Genomic DNA, 23,065 nt, shown 5'->3' with positions numbered 1-23,065 from the left:
GGTTAAACCCAAACAACGTACAGCCAGGTCAGGGAAAGATGATGGCATCTATTATGGTGTGATCCCATTGCTATTTACCAATCAATATATTGACATAATGATATACATCTATATAAAATATGTATTGAAGAAGACCTGTCTTTTACCACTCCTGACATGTTTATTTTGGTAAATACTTGAATTCTTCATATAATACCATTTCTGGAACATTTTTTGTTAGAACTCTATGTGTCATCCTTCAGATTTTACACAAAGGATCAGACCCCAAAGGATAGGAGATAAGATGTCTAGGGGCGGAGTACCTAATGGTCAAAAGTTGGCTAAACTGGATAAGTTGACTGTGTAAAGTGTATGGTTAGATTTTGGCTGCCTGGCCCTACTGTTCCCAGAAAGATAAGCTGCTGCTAGAAGAGTCTGGCAGCAGCTTACCTCTCCTATCTCTATAGAGAACATACGATAGCTTGGTTGTTATGAATACTCGTGTATGGGGACAGATATTGAAACACCACCTTAAACTTGAATACTCAGAAATGTCTGTACTGCATCAATATTCTGTTAACACATCCATTGGGGTACGTGAAGCTGTTTGGTGGGGACTTCACATTGTAGAGCTACAGGTGAAACTCGAAAAATTAGAATATTGTGCAAAAGTTCATTGTATTTCATTAATGAAACTTAAAGGAAATCTGTCAGTAGTATCACCCAGACTGAACCTGTCACACAGGCCTGTAGTGCGGGTGATGCTGATTAAAACGGTACTCACATTGGTTCCACTAATGAGAGCCTTGGGGCATGGGCGGAGCTCCGATCCGAGCTTCGGGCACCCTGACGTCATCTTTACTGGGCGGTCGCTGCGCCCGGCTCATCAATATTCATAAACCCCTTCCCTGCTCCTTCAGCCGTGTTATAGTACTGCGCATGCGCCGCTTACTGTGCAATGACGTCTGCAGCTGTGAAGCCGAGGGGAACGCCGCTTCCGGGAGGACACAGTAAGCGGCGCATGGGCAGTACTATAACACGGCCGAAGGAGCAGGGAAGGGGTTTATGAATATTGATGAGCTGGGCGCAGTGGCCTCCGGGTAAAGATGACGTCAGGGTGCCCGAAGCTCGGATCGGAGCTCCGCCCATGCCCCAAGGCCCTCATTAGCATATATAGAAAAATGCAATTTGTGGCAGAACGGCTGGGCAAATCTACACAACTTGAGTACCGTTTTAATCAGTATCACCCGCACTATAAGCCTGTGTATCAGGTTTAGTGTGGCTAATACTACTGACAGATTTCCTTTAAAAGGAAAGGAAGCATGAAGTGCTCCAAAATCTCCCGGTAGACGGATGTGTTGACCCTGGACTTAATGAAGCACAGTGGACCAACACCAGCAGATGACAGGGCTCCCCAAATCATAGAAATTGGGGGGGGGGGCTTTGGGGTTTTCATGAGCTATAAGCCATAATCATCACAATTATGATAAATCACGGCTTGAACTATGTTGCTTTGCATGTAATGAGTTTCTCTCATATATTAGTTTCACCTTTTAAGTTGCATTACTTGCACGATATTCTAATTTTTCAAGTTTTACCTGTAGTATTGTTGTCCTTGTACATACTTTCACATGTAACATAGTGATTGGTTATTGGGTTTCCTAAAAAATCAGCCATTGTGTGTGTCAGACATAGGACATTAAGCCAGTGAAAGGAAAAGAGGACAATCCCTGTACAGTATGTGTTGGTGCTATATAAGTGACAGGAAATAAAGTGTGCTTGTAATATTTTTTAGCTACATATATAATCATTTTAATAATATATAAATAATTTGAGTTATATAAGAGTTTTGCATCATTTTCTGTACACTTTTCCCAACTGGGTGGAAGGTGTACATGTGGACAGATTGCAGCTCAGCATAGCCACTCTGCGGTATCATATGTCACCGGTAGATATGGGAACCGGCGGTGGAAAGCTGCGACAGTTGGTGGATTTGCAGTTGGGATCTTTTAGTAACAGGCACACAAGGAGAGAGGAAAGATAAAGCTGCTTTTAAAAAAAGTTCTCTAGCGTATCTGTGTGATAACAGGTAAAACACCTTTACTGCCATTAAATATTTACCAAGACTTGGCTGTAGGGCGGGTGCTGCGCAGCTCTGAGTGTGGAGCCATTGATAAGCTATCAGAGAGGGCCCAGGTTAATGTGTAACCACCTTGGGCGCACATTCCTTTTAAGTCTCTCCTCTCCCCTGAAAATGACCTGAAATGAGTTTGACGGGAATCCATATCTCTCCTTGTTTCTCAAGAGCTGCCGGAGAGGAGTGCTAGCTGCAAGGGGACTCTGGTCAATTAATGGTGATGTCATTTCTAAGAGTTGCCTAGGCCCTTTAGACAATTTTTATTCTCCATATACAATATAGTTGAATTAGGCAACAGCTTCCGCTTCTTAGCCCACACATTTAACTCAGCTAAACATTCATATATTCTGAATGAAGAGAAGGTAGTAAGCCGCTTCACTGCACTGGTAGCAGCTTACATCCCTTTAGAACAAGCACATGTGTTCTCCAGGAGTTGAAAAGTCTCACCACCACTCAATTCAATTAGAGTCAGTACACCCCCCCACCACACACACACACACACACACACACACACACACACTCAAATCCCTTTAGAACATAAGAAAAGGATCAGACATGTTGGAATCTAACTGTGCCCCATCCTTTTCTCTCCAGTATGTATATTCCTATTATTACGTAGAGCGCTGTTACCATATTAATACACGATACATGTATTCCTAATCTGGTCAAACACCGACCATCAAATGTGTATGTCCCCCCTGACAACTGAAGGATCGGGTACATTGAATTTTATCCGCCCATTGCTCTATTTCTAAGAGAGGTAGGTTAGCGCCATAGGAATGGCTTCCTCTCCACTTCCCATTAAGAACACAGGCACATTTGGCTAGTCAAGCGGGTTGTGTATTGTCGAATTGGAAGCGATAGCTGCATGTTTGGCTGACTGCTTATGGCCAGCTTTTAGAGCTGCATTGATATAACATATTCTAAAGGATTGTCAGAGTGAATTCACGGCACATGTTGGCACAGATCCGGCAGGAAAAGCTTAGAACCACCTGCCAGTGTATCAGTGCCGAACTCCATTCAATCCAATGACCTGAACAGTGTCACCTCCGTTCAGGTCATTTTCTGACCATATCAGACTTTTGGGCCGGACTGAAAATCATGGTCTGCTGTGGTTTTCGGTCCGGGCCAAAAGTTGGATACATTCGAAAAATGACCTCAACAGTGGGGGATTTATTGGATGAAATGGGGTCTGGCATGAATAAGTCAACAGGCAGTTTTAAGCTTCTCTTGCCACATCCATGCCACGGAGGCACAAAACATGGTGTGCATGCACCCTCAAGCTGGATCAATATTTATATCTGTATCTTTCTTTTTTACTTGTATGGTATGGCATAACGTAGTAGACTGTGCTATTCCATACAAACATTCAGTGTGACATCTATTATGCTGGCCAAGCTGATATTCATATTTATTAAGTTTTGGGGCACATCACAGGATCTTTTGGGGTCATTTTAGTTTAGAGTATCAGGTCTACCTTTTTCTCCAGTGAGGGTTGTGTTTTTATACCGGATTCACGTCAGCATTTTCACGCCCCTGTTATATGGCTGCAAGCCCCACCCATTATAGGTCTTATGACTTGAAGTGACAGCATCATAATGATCGTGTTTGTGTGAATCCGGCCTTATAATCTTCTGAACAGTTTTTTTTTTTCTATCATCTAAATTAACTCTGAATGACCTAACCTTTAATGAGGATAAAGAAACATATGGAGAATGAGAAAGTTAGACAGTAGCAATGTGTGCCAAATAGGAGGGGCGGCATTGTAAAAGTCAGAAAGACCAGGAGATGGTTGAGCAAGACAGACGAGATATAAAAGAGGTGGGAGGTGGGGTGCACGTACGCTTTAATGTCTCGCTCCTGTCAGACGCTTGGACTTTGATACCCAGTACAGTGTTTACATTTAATTAGACAGAACACGGTGTGACAGACCATCAATACTCACCCGGGGATTGATCCTCATTCCATCTGCCTGAGAGGAAAGTGATGTGACAGTGTGCGGCCCTGAACAAAACCCTGTCAGGATGTGGCACCACTGCAACCTGAACCACAGGAACTTTACAAATACACTAAATTGATCTAGAGTTAAAGACTAAAGCAGCATTCAAAATTATGTAGAACCCAAATTTCCCAGCATTCCATGTCTGCACAGAGTTTACTCTGGTAATTTGCTTTCTGCGACACTAAGTCTCTGTATTGGGTACTGTATTGTTATCTGATGTAGTAAAGACCATCGCACTGCGTCTGCTTTATAGGAGTTCAGCGTCATTCTTTGCGGTCTGTCTAATGAAAGTTTGAGTTATTACTACTATCACCAAGCAGAATTGTGACTGCAGCTCTGGACGAAGGAGGTAACCGAAGACAAGGCACTAGTACCAGAATCCTGAACGAGCACACACTCATCCGTATCCATGTTATTAGGGTGCAGCTAGAGTTTAAAGTATACTAACTAACACAAGCTAGAGGGCACGGCTGTGGGGAAAGACCAATTGTGTCAGCATGTATTGTGGAGGCTAGCGATCTGTCACTGTAACAATGCGGAGTCCTGATGCCTGTGGTTCCGGAGGTGCTGGGAACCAAGAAACCCAAAGTCACTCAATAGCATACATAAGAAGACAAAAAGGTCCCCACACTCACCGCGAGGAAACAGCAGACCAACTTCTATGGCATCTTGGACAGATCCGACTTCAGACTGACAGCAAGGCGATCAGAGTGGAGGCGGCTGCCGGCAAAGTTTTGCGCAGCTCGCGCTTCTTCCGGCCTCGTATATAGAGTTTAAAGTATACCTGTCATTTGAAAAATAAACTTTTCACATGGGACAGAGACATATCAAAAGTTAAAATTTTAGAACGAGTGGGAAGATGTACGTGGTAAAATGATTCACTGCACAACTCTCAGTTATTGTGGATATAAATCGCTGCAAGACAGGAAGAGTAGCATTCTATTACTTTCTTCTCCTCACATGTTCTCCTGAACGGGGGGGGGGGGGGGGGGCAATTACCACTGAGACTCCAACTGATCAAGACATGCCACTCTGTGACTTGTCAAAACTTTCAGTAAATATATATATATATTTTTTACTGTTTTATGTAGGCAAAACGGGACACAATTATTGTGTTCAGGATACAAGCGGTAACTGATACTTTGAAGGGAGCACAGAGGGTGATCGTCAAAAGTAGTTATTACTTAGTGGATGCACAAAGGGGCCATGTCAAGTTTTGGAGGGCACAAAGTGGGTATTGTGGGGAGCACAAATGAGGCATTTTGGGTTGGGCAGAGGATAAAAAAATAAATGCAGAGAAAATACTTTAAAAAAAATGCTCAGGAGAAAAAAAAATGCGGAATTGAAACTAAAGGTCCAGGGACAGGTGAGAGGTGCATTAGTGGTGAAATGATTCTGTAATACACAAGGCAGTTTTATAACCCTTCACCTATAAACATTTGGCAGTATATTTAGACCAATATCGCAAGGGCTCCACAGCGGTCATATATATTTTTCTGAGCCAAAGATTAATTCACAATTTTAATTTATTTTATGTATATTATGTATGTATTGCAAAGGATCATTTTATTGATTGGGGTATATTATATTAAAATGTTGTTAAATATTTTTATCTTGTATCAGACAAACTTTAGTGAGCGAAAGCAAATTGGAGTAGTTTTGCAAGTAGTCGTTTCATTTATCTTACAGTAGGGACATACATGTAAGAAACGGCATTAGGGAGGCAGCCATACAAAGAAGAAAGGGGGAGATCACCGGTGGGGGAGTTGTCTTTGTCTTCCGCCTCGATGCCTTTCCTTACATGTATGTCCCGATTGTAAAATAAATGAAACGACTACTTACAAAACTACCTAGGGTGGAAGCACCTGTATCTGTTTGTGTTATGGCCTGCCATTTGGGATCTTATGAGATTCTGCTGTTGCCTATGCCATTGATGGAGTGAGAGCTGGAGTAGCAGTGCTGGGTTATTCTCTTTGTTTTTGTTTTATCTAGTATGTTTAGAGTTTTTTCAATATGTATTAAGATTGTTACGTAAATGACCTGATATCATAAGAACAAAAGGATACGTGGAGGCTTTGGAACGTTTGAGTGCCCCTGAATGTGAATTTATGTTGTCACTTAATGGTCCAGTACTCCTGCAAGAGTATGGGATCAATGGATTCCCTTTGCCAATGCTTAGAGGAGATATCCAGCCAAAAGTGGTATAAAAATAAATAAATAAATAAATAAAATACATACATATATATATATATATATATATATATATAAAGATACAGTATATATAAACTTCACACTCTGGGGGAGATTTATCAAAACCTGTCCAGAGGAAAAGTTTCCCAGTTGCCAATCGCAACCAGTCAGATTGCTTCTTTCATTTCTAACAAGGCCTCTGCAAAATAAAAGTAGGCTGATTGTTTCCTATGGGCAACTGGGCAAGTTTTCCTCTGTACAGGTTTTGATCAATCTCCCCCACTGGTCTTGTTTCCTGTGTGAGCTGCAGGGAGGGGCTGCTATGAGAGTGAGGGGGGTGTGTTGCCTTCCAGCTAATCAGGGACACTCAAACACGGCACTCTTAAGCTGTCAGCTCTCTGAGCTGAGGAGGAAAGTGTGTGAACTGTCCTGTACGGTAGACGCTAGTCATCAGTGTGATCAGATCTCCTGTACTTCCTGTCTGGAGAAAAACAGGGTATGTGCTCAGCAAATATTAAACTTCACATTGCAAAGTTATATAACTTTATCATGTGCAGCTATATAAAAGGTAATTTCACTTGGTTGGAGTTCTCCTTTAAGAAGAACCCAATTTCTACTTTATTCCGTCGGGGCTGTCACCCCAGTGTCCACCAAGGAGCATAAACGACTGTTTGCCTCTCCGAACAAAGAGAAGGGAGCTGAGGAACCAGAAGGTGTTATGGTTATTATTTAGTCCTGGGTAAGCATGCAGCCTGCACAGGAGCCCAGGGAGGAGGGTGGCGTCCCTAATACATTACTGTTAGAAGTAATAGATTACAGCAGAGCCATGTGGATTGCACTAGCTTGCTGGACAGGCCTGACATGTGTACACGTCTGTTTGGCTTAGCCGTATTCATGGATGAAACTTACCTGAGAGGGGAGGAGTGTTGCTTATGCTACATTGTGCTTGCTTGAGATGTGGTAGGTATTCCTTGATTTCTGATTGAAATGACATGTTTGAGTAGTATATGAGCGACTTTTGACCTGTGTGTCTACCATGTGTCCGATGGGTGTGCAGTTTGTTTACTGTGTCCAGTGTGTACTGCGCTTGTCTGTATTATGCTCATTGGATGTGGGTGCTGCTTACCCGATTTATGTTACTGTGTGTGCATCACTTAAAAGGGGTTATTGGAAAAATGTATATCCTGCTGTGGCCAGGGAATGAAATGTGTGTGTGTGTACTTACCAAGCCCCGGTCCCCCGCAGCTTCTCATTGGCTCTGACTGCTTCCCCAATCTTCCGTCTTCTTAGGCCTGCCTGCTTAGGCCATCCCTGGCTCACACAGGAACCACCAGGGGATCGGGTCTAGGTAAGTGTTTGTTTTGTTTGTTTTTCCCAGCCCAGGCAGGATATGAATTTTGGCAAAACTCCAGATAACCAATTTAAATAGTGGGCCCCATACACAATGTTTGCACATGAGCACTTGGCTTTTTCACCCCTCCTTGATTTAGTCACTGTAACAGATTATATATGATATATAGATGATATAAGTGGTCTCAAAATGTGAACCTCCAAATGTAACAAAACTCCAACTCCCAGTATGCCCGGACAGCCAACGGCTGTCCGGGCATGCTGGGAGTTGTAGTTTTGAAACAGCTGGAGGTCAACAATTGGGAGACTACAGCTTTATATGGTACTATATTTAAAGGGAAAAGTTGGCCCTAATATAAGACTTTATGGGCTTTGTATGCCAGAATAATTTAGGCATAGTATGGCATTGGGATGTGTATATATTTGGTCATGTTACTGCATAACTATTGTGGCTCTTTAGATTTGAGGGTCTTTAAGTTTTAAACAATTTCCACCAAAACTATAAATCCAGTACTCTCCATAGAGAATACACAAAAGTTAGATGTTAGCAGATGTTATTTACATAGAGGATATATGTACGAAAGATATTTATCAGACTAATGCAGTTCTGGAATTGTTTGGTTATTTGTGGAAGCTGCTTAGAGTAAAGATGAACATGTTTGCACTTAGCTTTTGCTTGGGCTTATTATACAAGTCTACAAATGTTGCCTTCTCAACGTCAAGGACACAGTTACTATCGGAAGCATCAAGAACCAGAGGTACCGTACTATTACTTACGTACGTACGTACTATTGCTTAGGAATGGTACCCATACACCTCAACTAGAGATGAGCGAACTTACAGTAAATTCGTTTTGTCACGAACTTCTCGGCTCGGCAGTTGATGCCTTATCCTGCATAAATGAGTTCAGCTTTCAGGTGCTCCGGTGGGCTGGAAAAGGTGAATACAGTCCTAGGAAAGAGTCTACTAAGACTTTATCCACCTATTCCAGCCCACGGGAGCACCTGAAAGCTGAACTAATTTATGCAGGATAAGTCATCAACTGCCGAGCCGAGAAGTTTGTGACGAATCAAATTTACTGTAAGTTCGCTCATCTCTAACCTCAACCTATAGACGTGTTACTATTTTACTTTCACAAGCGGCATGTACTTTGCACACAGTTGGGCCAGGCTTGCATATGTCCGGTAATCCAGCATATTATCCTGGTTAAAAATAAATAAATTAATGAAAAATTGCTCACTTTGTTTTTTTATATGACGCAACTACACGAAAGGTCCCCTAGAGTGTGCCAGTTCATCCATAGGTCCAGCACTGTTGTCCATGCTAGGCCCTGTTACATAGAAACATAGAATGTATCAGCAGATAAGAACCATTTGGCCCATCTAGACTGCCCAATATCCTGAATACGATTAATAGTCCCAATGTTCAATGGGCCCAGCTCACTGCCTCCATCCAAGACATTCCCATCCAAGACATCTCCAGATCATGGTATATATGGGAACCCTCCTTGGCTCATTTATGGAACAATTTGCATATAAGCTGTTGATGATAAAAAAAATATAAGTGTGTGTTCACATGTTCAGGTTTTTAAATTACAAAGCCAGGATTGGATTTAAAAAGAGGTGGAATTTCAATCCTTCCTTTATATGTATATATCATTTAAGATCTGTTCCCGCCATTGTATTCAGTTATTACCAGTAAAAAACTGTACATGTGAAAACACTCTTAGGCCTCTTTCACACTATGAAATAGTTCCGTTTAGGAACTTCCGTCACAAGTTCCGTCACTATATCGGGGAAAACCTGCCGTTACAAAACCCCTGACGGCCGTGACTAAATCACATTGCAGCCTATGGGGTTTTGTAACTGCCCGTTTGCACCCGTATATGCCCGTAATTCATTACGGACGTGATACAGTGACGGGACATCGTGGCGGAAAAATTACTGCATGCCTTAGAAAGACAGCCCTTTTAATTCAAGAAAGGAAGAAGGGCGGGGCAAACAATCACCAAAAGCTCCTGTTGTTAAATGAACCGGTGCCAGAAAGCTAAACAGTTTTGTAAATTACTTCTATTTAAAAATCTTAATCCTTCCAGTACTTATCAGCTGCTGTATGCTCAACAGGAAGTTGTGTAGTTCTTTCGTCTGACCACAGTGCTCTCTGCTGCTACCTCTGTCTGTGTCAGTAACTCTCCAGAGCAGGAGAGGTTTGCCATGGTGATTTGCTCCTACTCTGGACAGTTCCTGACATGGACAGAGGTGGCAGCAGAGAGCTCTGTGGTCTAACTGGAAAGAACTACATAACTTCCTCTGTAGCATACAGCAGCTGAAAAGTACTGAAAGGATTAAGATTTTTAAATGGAAGTAATTTACAAATCTGTTAAACTTTCTGGCACCAGTTGATTTTAACATCTTTTTTTTTTCCCTCTGGAGTACCGCTTTAACACCAGGAGGGGGAGCCAGTTCCAGTGGAGTACCCCTTTAAGTGCAGTCGAAAAAAAGAATAACAACTTTAAATACTATAGAATACCAGATTCAGGCATCTGCTTGCCTACTATCCCCCACTCACATGGTTATTGAAACCAAACCTCCTCCCCCTCCGACCCCCCTGCGCCATTCTGGCTCTAGTCATTGACTTCGGATGGCACCTTTAAATATATTACTGAAAACCCCTTTCACATGTTTGTGTAGCAACAAGGAGCCGGGTTATTACTCTCTGTGCTCTCAGCAATTACAGGCAGTAATGTATTCAGTGACATTCTACAGGAATATTACTTTCTAATATTGTGTGCTGTACCGCTCGCGTGCATATTAATCTCCCCCGGCGCCGGACGCAGCGGCTGATGACATTTCATGATGATGGGTAAACGGCATGTTTCATTTCATAGCTCAGGTCAAACTTTCTTCTGTTAGTGGAGGTAAATACTCTGAATAGGCAACCGGAGGCAAACTGCAGACGCACGATACATTTGCATTATTCGAGTGATACTGAGGCTTTTCGCTCGCGGTGGCGTGAAGGCTTAGGCCCCATCCGTACCTGTTCTTGCGAATGCAGAAATTTTTTTTATGTTCCATTAAAGCAGCGTTTTCCAAACAGTGTCTTCTCCAGCTGTTGCAAAACCCATACAAGTCTATGGGAAATACTGTACTGTACAACTTCCAAACAGCTGGAGATATTTCCATAATACTTGGTCACATGTTATTTATATTTCCACTAAAAATATAGGATAGTTAATTTAACCCCGAGCCTACTCTCATTTGCAAGGGTCGGGGTTTTTGTTTAAAGTCCAATACAAATCTATGGGAAATGTATGTTCCTACATAACTTCCCTACGTCTGGAGATATTTCAATAATACCTGGTACACATATTACTTATATGTCAAATAAAAATATATAATCGTTAAATTAACCCCTAACCTACCCCCATATATGAAGGATGGGGTTTTTGTTTCAAGTCCCATGCAAGTATATAGGATTTCTGGTACCTAACTCCACAAGGTCCACTCTGCATCTCCTGGTGAATGCGTCAGTCCAGCTGGCAAGCCACACCCTTCCTGCGTGCCATGCCTCATCTTGCAAAGACACGCCCACCTTTTAAGCCACATCCCTATTATTTTCAGCTTACAATATCTTTACCACAACGCAACCCCACGTGAGGACGGGATATGAGGATTAGATATGGGGTCATGATTTGAGGACGGGATATGAGGTCGGGATATGGAGATGAAATATGGGGACAAGATATTAGACATGTGCAATTCGTTTCGGAACGAATACTAAACTTAACGAATTTTCCCATTTTTGGGTGTTCGTTACAATCCGAATGCACAAAAAAAAAATCAAAAATTTCCGAAAAAGAATACGAATATACAGCTAACGAATGCATTCGTTAAATAACGTATAACAAATAATGCATGTTAACGAATAACGAATGCATTCGTTACAAGTAAACCGAATGTAAGGAATGAATTCGATTTTTTTCATTGGGTTTACCTGAGGAAAACTTGCCTTCCTACACAGAGAAAACTGCAAAAAACGGTGAAAACAACAAGAATCCTAAGGTAACACCTGCCATTTATTACAAAGGAGGATCAGCAAGGGAAACTAATGTGCATTTCGTTTAGTAACGAATGCTAAATGTAACAAATTTTACAGATATAACGAAAGATCAGAATTAACGAATGCATCCAAAAACAAAAAAAATTTTTGCCTATGCATCCGAAAACCGAATATAACGAATTAACAGCATTCCGAATATTCACAGAACCGAAAATTGTGGAAAACAAAAACGAACGAAACGAAAAGAAACGAAATTTTTGGTTCTGCACATGTCTACAAGATATACGGATGGGATATGAGGATGAGATAGGAGGACAGGATATGAGGTCGAGATATGAGGTTTGGATTTGAGGTTGGGATATGGGAATGGGATATGAAGACGTATATGAGGTCGAGATATGAGGATAAACTATGAGGACAGGATGTAAGGTCGGATTATTAGGAGGCGATTTGGGGTCGGATATGGGGTCAGGATTTAAGGAACGTGATATGAGGACAAACACTTCCTCCTTTGTTGCTTTTCCTTCCCCACAAGGATAAAGGTAGGAAAAACCAGGCAGTGCCCGGTACTCAGCTAGTATCCATAGAATTATGCCGCCTGAAGAAAACCACCACGTTTGCCCATCATTTATCATATGTGTTTACATTTCAGAAAAAAGACCGAGGGAGATGGTGTTTGTTACCTTATTTGTCAGTGCACAGGTGGACATTTAACATTTTCTTCTGAAGTATATTGGAAAGGTTAATGTTTTGCCAACATATAAAAAGTTTTGAATCTGACAGTGGCCGTTTAAAGCTTTTCTTCACAAAACGCATATCTTCTCAATGACCTGACCAGAAAACAATCTGGATCTCAGTCAGAATAACATTTTTGGTGAAAATTTTAAAAACGTGTCCACATCAAGGCTTCACCCCCTAAATCTGATCCGTCACCGCACTGCGAGAAAGTTGGAACCAGCTTGGCTTAAAATATTGTTTAGGGTTCTTTAATTCAGCTTCCAACCAAATATCCGAAATATAAAAATGTTCACCTCTACCAACCTCTCCAATTTCACGAGAATCGGGCTGTATTCTTGGTGTTCTTTATGTGCCAATCTTTGTTCTTATTTCCTGATTATACTAGTAGACACCTTTTAATAAGGACAAACAAGGATCAAATGTATAAGAATGGAAGTAAAAATATACAATCATATATATTGTTCACTGTGTAAATGATGCCTGGAGGAGACTTGGAGAATCTTGTTTATGACATTTATTATGGTCGTTACAATAAGGCATCAAGTAGCCTATCAGATGTCACGGCGTGTAGATCTGTGGGCTACAAATAGGACATTTGCATTTATTTGCATAGATGTATGTTATAGCAAGAGGGATCTATAGAATTAATGGATGAAGCCAAAACTTGGAAAAGTGCATGGAAAAACATTCATTCAGCCAAAAACTGTCTGGGCATGCTGGGAGTTGCAGTTTTGCAACAGCTGGAGGCACCCCTGTTTGGGAAACACTGCCCTAGATGCTTCCTCTTAGGACAACTTATATTATAGACCAGTGGTCCTCAAGGCCCACCACAATTTGAATGTGCCCCTGTTCTATTCCATTGAACCCAGTAGACAGCGAAAAAAAATAAAGAATGACCTTTGGATTAGGCACCCAGGTGTCCAAGGAAATGTCACAACCAAGTCAGGGATGTGAAATAAAAGTAGCTTGTTTATTGAAAAAATAAAACAATAACTAGTTTCGGGGTGTAACAACCCCTTCTTCAGATTGGTAGGGTGCATCTATTCCAATGAAGTAAATAAAAATCCCGGAATGGTGGTGAGCCTTGAGGACTGGGTTGGGGACCACTGGTATAGGTGACCCAAGGTATAGGAGTGTGCCCTAGTGACATATGACTTTTAGAGCATCAAATTCTGCACATCAAATATGTGCAGGATACTGTAGGTGTGAATACACCCTTGGAGAGGGTTTCAAAATATGTAAAAAAAATTATTTTGAGTAGAATTTTTTAATAGCAGTGTATTACTTTTGTGCACAGCTTTACACTCTGAACTCTATGAGGCAAGCAATACAGCTACAGGTAAAGGTTGAAATCAGAACCCTTCAGGCAAGTGCCTACACCATGTGACCATATAATCCAATCAGTCACTTTAGTGGAACCAAGCTGCAATACCACTCACAACCGGAGGACAGATGTGGTGCAGTTTTTTTAATTTTTTTTTTAAGAAATCAGTTTTCTAATCCTAATACTTTTTTTTTTAGAGACAATAACCACTGCAATCCCTGGGATACTTAAAATCTCACTGGGTGACCCATCAGCCATGACGGTCACTATTGGTAAGATCTCTCATTTTATTAAAGAAACATATCTATATACTCAGAGAAGAATCTGACTATTACCCAGTAAGGATTGGGCCAAAGTGTGTATGCAGCCAGGCTATCGTTTTCTCTTTCTCGGAAAGCGCCTGTCCAGCATTGAGCTGGATATTTTTAAAACTTTGGTTGAAATGTTTGCACTGCTTTATACCCATAGATTTCTCAAAACGTGCCTGTCATATCCCACAAAAAAAAAATAATAATTATATGTTACTCAGTACATAATCCTGATCATGTACTTATAATTTGTATGTATCTAGCACCTATAATTCTCTAACAAATACTTTATTTCTGTTGCTCACTTGGTTTGTTATTCTGTGCTTTGAAGGGGGCATGTCCTCACCCTGCATGATTCCTCTTTCCTGAGTGCTGGGTCTTTCATCCAATCACTGCAGGCTGCTCTGTAAACTCCTCCTCTCTGATGCAGTCTGATAGGACAGGAGAGAGCACAGAGGAGTGCTATCAGACAGGAGAGAGCACAGAGGAGTGCTATCAGACAGGAGAGAGCACAGAGGAGCGCTATCAGACAGGAGAGAGCACAGAGGAGCGCTATCAGACAGGAGAGAGCACAGAGGAGTACTATCAGACAGGAGAGAGCACAGAGGAGTGCTATCAGACAGGAGAGAGCACAGAGGAGTGCTATCAGACAGGAGAGAGCACAGAGGAGTCCTATCAGACAGGAGAGAGCACAGAGGAGTGCTATCAGACAGGAGAGAGCACGGAGGAATGCTATCAGACAGGAGAGAGCACAGAGGAATGCTAGTCCTATCTTCACTTACTGGGCTTTGTCCCAGGCTGTGCTTTAGCTTGGACAAAAATGATGCTGCATCCAGGCAGGATTGTGTTCTGCATGGTATGGGGACCTCTAGAGGTCTTTTTTTTTTTTTTTTTTTTTTTTTATAAGCCATGATTTTTTATAAAAAGGAAATACATTTTTCTTCAAGTTTATAAGAAAGATTAATGTTTTGCCAAGATGTACAACATATAAAAAGTTTTTGTATCTGACAGTGCACATTTAAGTTTATTGTCAGGCACTATACCCATTTGTTTTAGATTGTTTAGTTTTAGATATCACTCAACTTAATACTAAAAGGAGACCTGATTGTTTGGTAGGACATATCCCCTTATGTGGTGTATGTGTCTGCACCTCTAGGACCTCTGGTACCCATTCTGCAATGGGTGTCTACATGTGTGTGTCATACAACCAGCTGGGCAATCATATTGGTATCCACCTCTCCATTAAGGGGATGTTCACACTGCAGAATTCTGCAAGCAAAGATCCTGTTAGGCGGTTGCCGGCGAAGATATTCGGCGGTAGGACCGCGGGCCACTGTGCTGTCACCATTGGGGCTATGGAGTACTTGCAGAATTCCGTGCAAAGAATGAACATTTTCTTTCTTTGCACGGAACAATTTCAGCGGCAGAATTGTCCGCTGCTCAAATTCCGCAGTGTGAATGGGTCTCGCGGAAGACCCATTCACACAGATGATAATGTTCACACCGTGGAATTCTACTCGCAGAATTCCGCTCATAGAATTCTGCAGTGTGAACATACTCTAAACCGTTGCATGGATTTGGCCACTGTTCTCCCAGCAGAGTACGGGCTGCTAGCTTTGGGATTCACACATCCTGTGAATAATCTATACATTTCTTAGGTTTGAAGACCAATTTTAATAAGATAAGATTCAATCCATTTTAACTTTTCTCCATTTTCTTTAAAAAATAAAGTTTTCCTATTCCCATGTGCATGGCGGAGGAGTCAGCTGCCAACCAAACAAGCATTCAGCCAACAGCTATCTTATATGTATGGCCAGCGTTAGACTTACTGCAGATGCTGTGATCGAGTTATACTGCACGGTTACATATCAATAGTATAGTGGGGATTGCATTAGTCAAGCATCTTATTCACCTTGGACTTCGGGGAGCAGCTTCTGCAGTACCTCACACAGAGGGAACTCATCGGGACCTAATATGGTGCAGGTAGCACCCCACCAAGTGATTATACCCTCAAGCACGACCAAAGAACGTGAGTGCACATCTGCTCTGGTACTAGCATTGTCATGTAGCGCATAGTATATATAGTGTATTACTATCTAGCTTTAGAAGATAAGGGGTTACATTAGATATGACCATATCATTGTTCTCAGTCGCATTTGACCATAGGCCTAAAAATGTAGTCTTGTTTTTAAGCTCAAAATGATACTTTGGACTTTTTGGAGTTTTGTTTACTCCGGTCAGTGATAAGGTAATCAGATATCTGGACGCCCACTCCTGTGCTAGAATCAGTGACTGTGATAAGGAGAGATTACCGGACATAGGACCCTCTGCCCACACTGCACTATTTCGGAATAGTTTCAAATTGGACGAGTTACTTCAAAAACAAAAATTCTTTCATAACTTTTTGTAGGTCAACAAATCAAAAGGCATAGACCCAGGCAATGATATTACCCAGTACTGAATAAAACTGTTATTTATGTGTGTAATATTTTCTGTGTACAAAGAAGATACTGTAAGCAAAAAGCAAAATATAATGCTGTCCGACAGCAGTGCAGTACCACCAAGTATAACATTTTATCATGAGATGTTAAAATTAAGAAAGTAAGGGAGGCCAGAGGCAGCGATCTTTACTGCTTGTAAATGCAAATATCTTTTTTCTATATGCACCTGGCTTTTTATGCCATATATTGCCCGCGCTATTACATGGCTTCCAAATTAGTTGTTACCATATTTTCAACACAGGAAGGAGTTGCCTACCATTGGCAGAAGATATGCTCTGAATAGGAAATATGTGGTGGTTTGCTAGATAATGAGAGCGACATTTAGAGTTTACCTCCATTGTTGTGAGCTCTTACTGACTTTGGAAACCACAATCATAGGTACCTTTTCACTGCACCAGTCAATGAGCCGGTCTTCCATGAAGAGTGATACTGTACAGACATTTTTTTTCAAATGTGCAATCCACTTTGTGTTCATTTAAAAGGGGGTGTCTCAAAGACATGCCTAGTCCAAATGTGGTTTGGACATATGGATATCATAGAGGGAAAGGTAGATAAGTGATTGGTTTGGTTCCAACCACAGGGACCCTCTCTAATCACAAGAACGTGATCCTGTGTTCCTCTCGTTGAATGGAGTGGCCGTCGGACATAGGCACTGATGCTTTACTCAACTGATGGCCCTGATAAGGTTAGACAAGCTCTGTACTCTGCTATAAGAGATAGCTAAATTCTGCCATTATGAACCCATATAGACAATTTGCATTCATCACCTACTACATATTAATTACTGGACGTTGGATTTTTACTACATGTGGTTTGGTTATTTTTGTGCACCCTTTGACTAGTGCCGTTTAGTGAAGTTCGATAAATTCCAACCTATGACTTTACACCTATGAGTAAAACAGTGCATTTATATGGCAGACTTTCCTGGTCATAAACTACATACTTTTTCCATGACTCACCCCGGAAGCTCGGTAACATCCTGTTCCCAGAGATATACAGGAGTTATTATCTGCATAGTGCCATAATGTCTTACTTTTATTTTACCTTAGTAAATATGTAGTTTTTTTGTGAAAATTTCACAAACATGCCCCTTTTTGGTGACCACACCCCCTTTTCCCAACAGCCACGCCCCATTTTCGGGTTTTCTTAACAAAATGGAGAGTTCGTCAGGGTTTTCTCAATTCTGGTGCAGACAGAATTTCGCAATGCACCAGAATCTTGGGCACAACTCAACAAAACATGTCTGGTTTGCAATAGTAAATGAGGGCCAATGTTTTTCTTTGACTTTTCACAATAACATAACATCAAAGTGGAACGAAAAGGTGACCGAGTCGTCTCCCATTAGTAATTAGGAAATTACATGGGCAACAGTAACTGCTTTACAAAAATGTAGATTGGGTTCAGTGGCTTCATGTTGGGCATTAAAAGGGCCTATTGCCTGTAAACATAGTTTGGGGGGAAAAGGGATATTAAAGGGGTACTCCACTGGCCAGCGTTCGGACGTAAATGTTCCGAATGCTGTTTTCGTGTTGCGGGGGTCGGCCACGCCCCTTGTGATGTCATGGCCACACACCCTCAATGCAAGTCAATGGGAGGGGGCGTGACGGCCGATGAATAACGGAACTAATTTGGAAGTCTTGTACCTAAATACCTATTAGTTACTGTAGCTTCTTGTAGGTTTTCCTGAAGTTATTGTAGGTTCTCCTGAAGTAAAAGCACAAGTTGTCCATGGCCCCAATCATTTCTGACAGGAGTGCATGCTATAATAGTGCCATAATGTTTATGTTGTAGGGTGGAGTAAAACACATACGGCTTTATTACATGGGCCAATGCCTGCTGTAAATGAGCACCAAACCCGTAGATCGGAGCCCTGTTACTGAGCCTATTACAGGGCACAACCATTGTGCCAGGAAGACGGCAGGAACAATCGCTAGAGCTTGCCCCCTTTGCTTCCATCATTCATCACCATTACACAGGGAGATGTGCAGCCAACAAACAAAGATTTTTTAGCAAGGTAATACAATGTGATCAGCCAAGGAACAAGTGTTTGCTTTGTTTGTTGGCTGATCGCTGGCCCTGTAATATATGCCCGTTTTGTCGATAAACGCTCAGTGTAAAAAGGGCACTTAGGTTACTTTCAGACTGTGTTTGGCAGTGCCTTCCTGCTGTGTGTGCCAGGAGAGCTGCCATAGCATACATCAAACATACCTATAGGATTGCATTTACCAAAGGTCAAAAGATTGTCATTTTGGTAAAGGTCAGGGATATTATTTTCTTGCTGTATGGAATAGTGCAGAAGTCTATGCTTTCCCATAGTGAAATCAGACCTTAAGGAATGAACTGACTATAGTAAGGTGTATAATACCTTAAAGGGGTATTCCAGGCAAAACCTTTTTTTATATATATCAACTGGCTCCGGAAAGTTAAACAGATTTGTAAATTCTTTCTATTAAAAAATCTTAATCCTTCCAATAGTTATTAGCTTCTGAAATTTTATGTCTAACTGCTCAATGATGATGTCACGTCCCGGGAGCTGTGCATGATGGGAGAATATCCCCATAGGAACTGCACAGCTCCCTGGACGTGAGTAATCAGAGAGCAGTTCAACAGAAAACAATAACTCAACTTCAGAAGCTAATAACTATTGGAAGGATTAAGATTTTTTAATAGAAGTAATTTACAAATCTGTTTAACTTTCCGGAGCCAGTTGATATATAAAAAAAAAGTTTTGGCCTGGAATACCCCTTTAAGATAAATAGAGAAATACGATGTAGCTGGTTTCATATAAAATAGCCTAATTAATTGAATAAATAAATACAGAAGCTGGTAACTGAGCAGGGCCCTTGCTCCAGATCCAGTGATAATAGGTTAATAAAATATTGAGAGGATAAAGAAACTGTTTAAAAATAAAATAAAAAAAATAAAAGATAAATCAAGATTAATATGTGGGAATGAGAATATGGCACCTTAAAGGGGTACTCCAGTGAAAAACTTTTTTTTTTTTTTAAATCAACTGGTGCCAGAAAGTTAAACAGATTTGTAAATTACTTCTATTAAAAAATCTTAATCCTTCCTGTACTTATTAGCTGCTGAATACTACAGTGGAAATTCTTTTCCGTTTGAAACACAGAGCTGTCTGCTGACATCATGAGCACTGACATCTCTGTCCATTTTAGGAACTGTCCAGGGTAAAAGGAAATCCCCATAGCAAACATATGCTGTTCTGGACAGTTCATAAAATGGACAGAGATGTCAGCAGAGAGCACTGTGCTCGTGATGTCAGCAGAGAGCTCTGTGTTTCAAAAAGAATTTCCACTGTAGTATTCAGCAGCTAATCAGTACGGGAAGGATTAAGCTTTTTTAACAGAAGTAATTTACAAATCTGTTTAAAGGGGTACTCCGGTGAAAACCTTTTTTCTTTTAAATGAACTGGTGGCAGAAAGTTAAACATATTTGTAAATTACTTCTATTAAAAAAAATCTTAATCCTTCCCATACTTATTAGCTGCTGAATGCTACAGAGGAAATTCCTTTCTTTTTGGAACACTGATGACATCACGAGCACAGTGCTCTCTGCTGACATCTCTATCCATTTTAGCAACCATGCATAGCAGATAATTATTCATATTTTTATATTCTTATTTCAATTTTAACCTTTAATACTACTGATATTTCGTTTCATTTGATCTCATTACATTTTGTATTCCATCTCTCATTTGGAGATATCATTCACTTACTTTATCTGATCCTTTGACATAAACACAGCATGTTTGACCATGTATCATTATTCATCTTACTATTGTTTTCAACCAATTATTGATAGGATGCCACATTCAGCATAAACACTGTCTATAATATCAAACATATAACTTCCAATCCTATCCAACAGGATTCACACCATGTATTGCAGTCATCAGAAATGGAGTGCCAATTAGTATGGCACATTATAAAAGAGCACCATACCAAGGACACCTATACCTAGCCATTGATGAAGTTGAGTTGTTCTTTTCAATCTAAGTGCTCTCTGATGACACATGTTTGGGGAACCGCCCAATTTAGGAGCAAATCCCCATAGCAAATCTCTTCTACTATGTGCAGTTCCCGAGACAAGCAGAGGTGTCAGCAGAGAGCACGGCTGCCAGACAGAATACAACAACTCAACTTCAGCAGCTGATAATTATTGAAAGGAATAAGATTTTTTAATAGAAGTAATTTACAAATCTGTTTAACTTTCTGGAGCCAGTTGATATAAGAATTTTTTTTTTCCTGGAATACCCCTTTAAGTGTGTAGCCACCCAATTTCCCTTTTATTATATTACTTTTTCATGCCCTTCTAGTATTAAAATTTATACCATGCTGTATTATTCTTTCTAACTTGGAAAATTATGGAGAGATTGCATGCCTACACAGCGGCATCCATCAGAGGTATATGTCTAACGTGTCCACTGCAGGACCCTGCAAAAGTGTAAAAAAAAAGTCTCTAAGAGCGCAGAATCTGGGCTAAAAATGTGAACTCAGTTTATCATTAAACCTGCAGATCTGGACACTGGACTATGTTGCAATGATAATTGAGAAAGATGGTGAAACATATATTTTCTGGCCTGGTATTCCCTTATGCCCTTACAAGTTCAGGTAACTCAATTTTGTAACCCTGTTTGCCTATAGAAATGTACATCCTATTACTGTGTTGTCCATCATGTACATGGAAAGTTGTTATCAATCATATCTGAAAAATTAGACTTTTTTTGCACAGCAAATACTAAACAAAATTATTTTTATATTAAAGGGGTTATCCAGGAAAAACTTTTTTTATATATCAACTGGCTCCAGAAAGTTAAACAGATTTGTAAATTACTTCTATTAAAAAATCTTAATCCTTTCAGTACTTATGAGCTTCTGAAGTTAAGGTTGTTCTTTTCTGTCTAAGTGCTCTCTGATGACACCTGTCTCGGGAACCGCCCAGTTTAGAAGAGGTTTGCTATGGGGATTTGCTTCTAATCTGGGCGATTCCCGAGACACGTGTCATCAGAGAAAAAAGTTTTTTCCTGGATAACCCCTTTAAGAAGTGAAACTCTGGATTACTACGGAGATAGAATAACATATACAACCTGTAAACAAGAGTGGTGCTGTTTCTGGATACAACAGCTTATATTTAGGATTGAAACCCCCTGAAACGACCAAGCATCATTCTTTTCCTGTACATTCCTGTCATTTTGTGCAGTTATAGGTTTACTAGCAACTAGTAAACATTAACACAAAGTGGAATTATATACATGAAAATGCACAGAAGCTATGATACAAGAATGAAAGTCATTGTATATTCGATAGTATGATGTCAGACACCCCACACTAAGGTGTGGCCATCCTTTTTCCCATGGTGGTCGGGCATAATGGTTTAATTATGTGTTGTCAAGGTTTTTTTTCTTTTTTTTATTGTTGGCCTATGGCCAGGATGGGTCTTCAATATTATATCAGGGTTCATATACCGTAGATCTGGCAAGATTTATGATGCTCACATCTTTCTTTGTGTCCTTTCAGCTTGCACCAGTCCTTATCTCAAGAAGTAAACCTGAAAGAGCAGTACTCCAGGGCACTCAACCTGTATGATAATGCCTTGAAAAACAGAGGAGAGCTCCTTAGGGTAACCCAACAACAGAATGAAAACTTGGAACGTCAACTCCGTGAAGCCCAGTGTCAGAATTCAGAGCTAAAGGAATCCTTGCGCAAGGCAACAGCTTGTCAAAAGGAAATGGAAGACAAGGCACACAAGTAAGTCCAACTATTTTAAGTACCTTAGGGTCTATTCACACGGCAGAATTTCCACTTGCGGAATTCTGCCTCAATTTAAAGGGGTATTCCAGGAATCAAAAAACAGGCATTTTTTCTTTCAAAGATAGCGCCCTCCTTGTCTCCACTTTGGGTGTGGTATTACAACTTGGCTCCATTCACTTCAATGGAACTGAGCTGCAGAACCACATCCAAACTGGAGACAAACAGCAAGAGGTCTTTGAAAGAAAAAAGGCCTGTTTTTTATTCCTGGAAAACCCCTTTAAAGCCCATAAACTTCTATGGGATTCCGCACTCCCATTCACACTCCTGAATTTCCGCAAGCAGAAATTCAGGAGTGTGAATGGGAGTGCGGAATCCCATAGACGTCTATGGGCTTTAATTTGAGGTGGAATTCCGCAAGGAAATTCTGCTGTGTGAATAGACCCTAACATTGCTTCTACGAGATGCTAGTCCTCCACTAGTCGATCTCACAACCAGACAGACACTGGTTGGTCCTTGACTTTGAGACTCTTAAGGCCATGTCCACACTATGGAATCTGGCAGGAAAAATTCAGTTTGGTGATTCCAAGTGTGGCCAGCACAGACTGAATCGGCGTTAGTACTGCACATACATTGTCCCCATAGACGGCAATGTATTTTAGCTGGATCATTCTTTCAGCAGCGGTACATCTACTGCTGGAATTCTGTA

General features: G+C 40.9%; 1 protein-coding gene and 1 long non-coding RNA gene across 6 annotated transcripts in view; one reads left to right on the top strand and one right to left on the bottom strand.

Moving 5' to 3' along the window:
* Positions 1-23,065, top strand: part of MIPOL1 (mirror-image polydactyly 1) — a 339,635-nt gene that overhangs the window by 285,089 nt on the left and 31,481 nt on the right. For all 5 annotated transcript variants that reach the window (XM_056545248.1, XM_056545244.1, XM_056545246.1 and 2 more), the window contains one exon: positions 22,126-22,356. In XM_056545248.1, the coding sequence (XP_056401223.1) occupies positions 22,126-22,356 (231 nt within the window). The remainder of the gene's footprint in view (positions 1-22,125; positions 22,357-23,065) is intronic.
* LOC130295032 (uncharacterized) overlaps positions 4,759-23,065 on the bottom strand; it is a 100,334-nt gene continuing 82,027 nt past the window's right edge. The window contains exon 3 of the long non-coding RNA XR_008848676.1: positions 4,759-4,902. This is a non-coding gene — a long non-coding RNA (uncharacterized LOC130295032). The remainder of the gene's footprint in view (positions 4,903-23,065) is intronic.

This window comes from Hyla sarda, chromosome 11, assembly GCF_029499605.1.
Source record: "Hyla sarda isolate aHylSar1 chromosome 11, aHylSar1.hap1, whole genome shotgun sequence".
NCBI classification, from domain to species: domain Eukaryota; kingdom Metazoa; phylum Chordata; class Amphibia; order Anura; family Hylidae; genus Hyla; species Hyla sarda.
The sequence above is the reverse complement of the archived record's forward strand: the minus strand, read 5'-3'. Positions and strand labels throughout refer to the sequence as shown.